This window comes from Olea europaea, chromosome 11 (assembly GCF_002742605.1).
Source record: "Olea europaea var. sylvestris chromosome 11, O_europaea_v1, whole genome shotgun sequence".
Taxonomy (NCBI): Eukaryota; Viridiplantae; Streptophyta; class Magnoliopsida; order Lamiales; family Oleaceae; genus Olea; species Olea europaea.
Genome location: NC_036247.1, coordinates 18574993 through 18582442, shown reverse-complemented (window position 1 = coordinate 18582442; position 7450 = coordinate 18574993). Strand labels below are relative to the sequence as shown.

The 7450-nt window shown below is 32.1% G+C and overlaps 1 protein-coding gene across 1 annotated transcript; it reads left to right on the top strand.

Annotated features, from left to right (window-relative positions):
- Positions 1-5561: 5561 nt before the first annotated feature.
- On the top strand, positions 5562-6935 carry LOC111403671. Its single transcript, XM_023032256.1, has 2 exons — positions 5562-6083; positions 6450-6935. Exons 1-2 carry the CDS (start codon positions 5616-5618, stop codon positions 6510-6512), a joined length of 531 nt encoding a protein of 176 aa, XP_022888024.1. The 5' UTR covers positions 5562-5615; the 3' UTR covers positions 6513-6935.
- The last annotated feature ends 515 nt before the right edge of the window (positions 6936-7450 follow it).

The following is a 7450-nucleotide window of genomic DNA, read 5'->3' as shown; positions in this document are numbered from 1 at the left end:
ACTTAACACGAATTAAAAGGGATATAACTTTGGATTGGAGCCAAGCTCTGATACCAACTGATGTGAACCCGCGTAGGCAAACGCTATGGAACCCACGAACAAGATTGAAATCTTTCCAAGAAAGTCAAAGCAAGGTTTTTTTTATTAAATTCAATAGATCTAGAACCAAGCAATCCGAATCGCCGACGATGTGCAGACCTCTTGATTATACAAAAATACAGAATCTCATCCGATTGATTTGAACGCTACAAGATTAAATCTTGATAAGTTCTTGAATTGTTCAATTGTAGAACAAGAGTTGAAAGCAATGTAGCCTCTCAAATTACGGATAAAGTCAAAAGGTTCTTACAATTGAAAATAAAATACTATTTATACTAGGTCTAAAAAAGTAGGTAAAAATGTGTCTAATATTTCAAATATGGTAAGAAATCCACTAAATATCAAATTCTATCAAAAATAGGAAATTCGCGAAAAAAAATGCGTCAAATTTTAACCATGCGGTCGCATGGTGTAAAATCATGCGGCCGCATGGAACATTTGAAAATCTCGAATAATTCTCTGCCTCGCTTCGTGCGACCGCAGGACGGTTTTAACCATGCGGTCGCATGGTTCTTCTCTCCAGCTCCATCTTCGGCTGCTTGTATCGTGTTGATCCAATTGATTTTGGCCTTCGACCCAAACACGAAACTTGTCCCATTTTAAATCCCGAATATGATTTCATCGATGGTTGTCTTGACGAGTTATCACATCGCCTCTTTCACTCGCTTTGTCCTCGCTCGTGTCATAGGTCCATCTTCGACTTTTAACGGATCTTTCCTCAGGCTTGACGTTGGACTTGATTTGGTTGCTTGCGGCTCCTGGATCACATCAGCTTTGAAATAGCTTGTCTTATTTTATCAAATAATACAAAATTATATATTGATGATGCACTTTATTCCAGCAAATCTAGAAGAAATTTGCTTAATTTTAAAAATATTCGTTGTAATGGATATAATATTGAGACGACACGAGAAAATAATGTCGAATATATTTGCATAACTTCTTTTGTATCTAGTCAGAAACAGATAAAAAAATTTTATGCACTCCTATCTACCTGTATTATACATTTATAAAAATGGTTGAATCAAATAATGTCACGAATCAGAAGTTCGTTGACTCAAAAATGTTTATACTTTGGCATGATCGATTTGGACATTTAGGAGCTATAATGATGCGTTGAATAATAAACAATTCATATGAACATTCTTAAAAGAACCAAAAGATTCTTTTACCTAATGTTTATCACTGTGTAGCTTGTTCGCAAGGCAAGTTAGTCAGTAAACCTTCAACTACAAAGGTCAATATTGAATATCCAACTTTTTTGAAAAGAATTCATGGATATATATGTGGGCCAATACACTCACCATATGGACCATTTTGTTATTTTATGGTATTAATTGATTCTTATAATAGATGGTCACATGTTTGCCTACTTTCCTAGAAATGTAGCCTTTGCTCTACTTGCTCAAATTATAAAATGACAAGCGCAATTTTCAATTACTCAATTAAAACAATTCGCATTGACAATGCTGGTGAATTTAGATCGCAAGCATTCGATAATTATTGTATGTCAATTGGGATTGTAATTGAACATTCAGTTGTGCATGTCCATACACAAAATGGTTTGGCAGAATCGTTTATTAAATGTCCACAACTTATTGCTAGACCATTACTTATAAAAACAAAAATCTCAATTTCTGTTTGGGGTCATGTCATATTACATGCTGCATCACTGGTTCGTATTAGACCAACCGCCTATTATTAATATTCACCTTTGCAACTGGCATTTGGTCGCGAACCTGATATTTCTCACCTACGAGTTTTTGGTTGTGCAGTCTAAATCCCTATTTCACCTCCACAACGTACTAAAATGGGTTCCAAACAAAGACTTAGGATTTATGTGAGTTTTGATTCACCATCAATTATTATGTATTTTGAGCCTTTATCAGGTGATTTATTTACTGCACGTTTTGCAGATTGTCATTTTGAAGAAATGACTTTCCCAACTTTGGGATGGAAAAAACTATATCCTGAAAAATAAGGTAAAATTACTTGGAATGAAGCAACTATATCTCACTTTGACCCCTGCAACAATCAATGTCAGCAAGATGTCGAAAAAATTATTCATTGCAAAGAGTTGCAAATCAATTACCTGATGCATTTGTTGACATAAGAAAAGTGACAAAGTCATATATACCAGCGAAAAATATTTCAGCAAAAATTGATCTTCTTGTAGGACAATCTGTTGTAGCAAATAAATCTCAAATACACCAGAAGCGTGATCGATCAATTGGTTCAAAAGATTCTGTTTCTTAAAAAAGAAAAGTATAAGAGAAAAACCAACCAAAAATTTCGGAAGAAGTCACATTAGAAAATATTAATCAATCAGATATTGAAATATGGTTTCTGAAGAATCACAAGTGTCCGAACATAATGAGAATTTAATAAATTATATGTTATCTCATAAATTATGGAATGAAATAATGTTGTTATAGACAATATTTTCACCTTCAATATGACTCTTAATATTATGCAAAATAAGGATCCTGAACTATAGTTGGCTAAAGATTGTCAAAATGGAATAGAATGGAAAGAAGCCATACAGGCGAAATTAAATTCCTTAGAGAAACGAAAAGTTTTTGGACCTGTAGTTCGAACACTTGAAAATGTAATCTTTGTTGGATACAAATGGGTTTTTGTACGAAAAAGGAATGAAAATAATGAAATTACAAGGTACAAAACCCGACTTGCAGCTCAAAGTTTTTCACAAAGACCAGGAATTGATTATGAGAAAACATATTCTCCCGTAATGGACACCTTCACTTTTAGATTCTCAATTAGTTTGATTGTGTCACAAAAGTTTGATATACGCCTTATGGATATAGTAACTACATATTTGTATGGTTCACTTGATAGTGACATATATATGAAAGCCCCTAAAGGAATTAAGGTACCAGGAACAAGTAATAAATGCCGAGAACTATGTTCTCAATTAAGTTGCAAAGATTTTTTCGAAAAAAAAAAAAAAAAAAAAAAAGATATTGGATTTTCAATTGTAGCAGTTTATGTTGATAATTTAAATTTAATTGGAACTCCCGAAGAGCTCAACAAAACTACTGATTATTTGAATAATGAATTTGAAATTAAGGATTTGGGAAAGACCAAATTTTGTTTTGGATTGCAGATTGAATATTTCTCAGATGGATTACTTATTTACCAATCTACGTATACAAAAAAGTTTTAAAACGTTTTTATATGGATAATGAACATTCATTGGCATCACCTATGGTTATTCGATCACTTGATGTGAAAAATGATCATTTTCATCCACTTGTAGAGGGAGAAAAAGTTCTTGGTCCTGAAATACCATATCTTATTGCAATTGGAGCATTAACTTATCTTGGGAATTGCGTTCGACCTAACATGACTTTTTTTGTAATTCTCCTTGCAAGCTATAACTCTACACCAACTCAAAGACATTGAAATGGTGTTAAACATATTTTTCATTACCTAAATAGTACTATTGATTTGTGATTATTTTATTTTCAAAAGTCGGGATCTGTTTTAGTGGGATATGCAGATGTAGGATATCTATCCGACCCACATAAAACTAAATCACAAACATGTTATGTGTTTACACGTGGATGAACGGTTATATCATGGAGATCTATGAAACAATTTTTGAAAGCTACATTCTCAAATCATTCTGAAATTATTGCAATCCATGAAATAGGTTGAGAATGTGTGTGGTTGAGAAACATGACCTATCATATCCAAGCATCATGCAGATTAACTTCAACAAAGAATAGTCCAACAATTTTGTATAAAGACAATGCAACTTGCATTACACAATTCAGAGGAAGCTATATCAAAGGTGACAGGACAAAGCATATTTTTCCAAAATTCTTTCATAAATACGAGTTTCAAAAGAATAATGACATTGATATCCAACAAATACTCAAGTGACAATGTGACCAATTTATTCACAAAAGCACTGCCAACATCTATATTCAAGAAATTAGTTCATGAGATTGGAATGCGTTGATTCAAAGATCTTCAGTGATCAACATCAGGAGAGTAGCTATACTCTTTTTACCTTCGCTTATGTTTTGTCCCACTGAATTTTCTTAGTAAGATTTTAATGAGGTAGCATTTATTTTACTCCAAAATAATTGTATTCTTTTTCTTTCGTTTTGATTTTTTTTTCCATTGAGTTTTTATCAAACAAGGTTTTAATGAGGTAGATATTTTGTAATGTGTCATTCGAGGGGGAGTGTTGTAAAAGAAAAGTTTATTAAGATTTAAAAGTAAATGACAATTATACCCATACAATTCTAGAAATAATTATTGTTGTATCCCTAATTCTGTCATATAAATATAGGGTTTTGATTCTTAATAAAATACATATAAGTCTATTGACTTCTCTCTACTTTCTTATCTTTTCTTTACTTTTATAACATATTTATATATTGAATATTTTATTGTGTGGATGTATGGTTGAAAATAAATATATAAAAAAAATTAAATAATGAGAGACAAACAGGGTGCTATGGAGGGTCTTAAAATCAAATTCTTAAATCTCTTTGAATAGCCTATTAATTTTAGCTTAATACTTCTTAGAGATTCAGAAGATGTTCTGACCCTCAAAACTTTAATGTCGCGACCTAATCCACCACCAATAATTGATCATTCTTATCGGAATCCTGCTGCCACCAGAGGGCATCATCCCCCCATCAATCTGTTTTCATGCTTCCATTTCCCTCTTAAACTCTAAAACATTTTGTAAAACATTTTTTTTTCATGGGTGATTTCTCCCTTTGGCTTCACATGTTAACTTTTTGTAAAACATTTTTTTTTTCAAACAAATGCTGCCACGTCACAATTTTTTGAATCCCTGTCAACACTCTGTCATTTGCCCCTATCCGCCTAGCATTATTGTTATAAAAATTGGGATGATTACATATGACGTGACATTAAATGATAAGATCAATAAGATGAATCACATATTTACACATTTAATTGATCTCATCATCTATTACATCACATGTGGATGACTTTCACTATGTACAAATAACATTATTTTACTTTTTATGAAACACAAATCGATACATAATTTTAATTTTTACTGGTTGACATTTTGTCTTTATTTATTTTCAATACCAATATAAAAATATCTCTAAAAAATTCCTTATTTTTAATATACATTATGACAAATTCTCTACTTCACTTTTCCTAACATTCATTTTTTGTTTTTCCTTATTTTTTAATTACTATATATTTTTAAAATTAAAATATTCAATATAAAATAAATAATATTAAAAATTTACAATTTTGTTTTCATGTAATCATGATAAAATATAAATAAGCTCATCTTTGGTAATGTTGTTTTGAATATTGAATTTTTGGAGAATGTGTGATTAAAAAATAAGAAAAAATTTGGACTTATATATTATGAATATTTTATTGCGTAAATGTGTTATTGAAAATAAATATGTAGAAAAAACCTAAATAATGAGTTTTGAACCCAAAATACTCGTATCCCTCAAGCTACAATCCGTATATTATATATATCCGCCATGCTTCCTGTTCGCCAATTTTTCTTCATACTTCTGTTATCTGTAGTATCATCCGAAAAATCTTCTATATACGAAGTGCTCAAACAACACGGCCTGCCCATGGGCTTACTTCCGAAAGGGGTAACAAACTTCACACTGGAAGAAACTTCTGGAAAATTCGAGGTTCATTTGGATCGATCTTGCAATTCCAAGTTTGAAAATGAATTGCACTACGATCGGAACATTTCGGGCATCTTGCGTTACGGGCAGATCGATGGAATGACCGGGATTTCTGCGCAGGATTTGTTCTTATGGTTTCAGGTTAAGGAAATTCGAGTCGATATTCCGAGCTCAGGGTTGATTTATTTTGATGTGGGTGTCGTTTCTAAGCAATTGTCGTTGTCTTCTTTTGAAACCTCAAGGGATTGCTTGGCCGGTCAGGATCCGGATCTTCAGAGTGGAAGACATATTGTGGACGTGATCTCCAAGGTCAATTATTATTTCTAAATTGGAGGTTAATAGTTGAATGTTCTTTTATGTGTTCTTGAGTTCTTTACCTTCACACTGTAATTTTCTTGTTATTTGTTAAATATATGGTCTCTTCTTTCTCATTTTTGTTTGCCTTTTGAATTCAATTTACTGCAAAGCTTTTGGTTTGCTTTAATTCAACTAATTGTTTCCACAAGTTATAGATCATAGACAAGTTATATTCTCTAAATTTTGTTGTTTCTTATCTATTCCATCTCCTGTATTATCTGTCTGGACGATTTTCTTAGTCTGTTATCATTATGTGTTGCTTTACTTGGATAGATGTATATGAATTTATAAGGAACTGATAGATGGCTTTATGAGCAGATTTCATCTGGGAAGCTCCAAAAAGGGCTCGATTTTGATGATATTGCAAGAACAACATTGTAGATTTTGCAGGAGAAAGGGAAAAAAAGAGTTAAAATCTTGTTCAGTTTAGTCCTTTGTACCAAACTCATCTTGTATGTACCACTGCAGCCATTCCAGTTCTTCTGTCATATTACTCCATTGCTCGTTTCCAGTTGCCTGCATTGTGCAGAGTTGCAAACTAGTCAGCCTGCTCCGATCGTGGATATCATTTGCAGTTAATTATATCGAGAGTCGAGCATAAGAGAGTATGGAAGAAATTGGGATTATATATAACCATATGGCAACATCAGGTTATAAATTTGCCAATTCCAAAGTTTGATATATGAATTCATTATGAATATGGACATAACCATGAATGTTAATTGATTCTGTGTTTGTATAAATTATAGATATTGAATTATACATGTTGTTGTTGTGGAAATGAAGACTAAAATTGTTTTCTTCCTTTAAATTTCTACTAATTATGTTATCTATATTTACTTTGTCCATTATATCTGCTATTCAGTTAGAGATTGTTTGAGCCCCATCTTTTGAGAAAATAGATTTTGTAATAGTGAATCCTTTTTTCTTCTTCATTTTTCTCGTCTGGAAAATGTATAATTAAAAAGTGTGTAAAAGTTTTGGGTTTATGTGTAAAATTATTTTACAGTTTTGTACTTGGGAGAGAACGTATACAGCAGAAAGAAAGAATAGGAACATTTGATATTCACTTATTCAGTTTTCAATCCTGTGGTATGTTTGCTAGTTTCAGTTTCTTGTGATCCGAAAAGCTAAATTTGAAAGAGAAATACCATTGGTAAAATCACGACCTTCTTCCCGTCTTCCCCCTCCTAAAGAAAATAATAATGAACAAAACAAATTCGTTATGTTGGCTTTGCTGAAAATTTGATTTCGGCTACATGAATCCTTTTTCTTATCATCTTATGTTTAGTTTATCACTGCAGTGTACTGGAAGATCC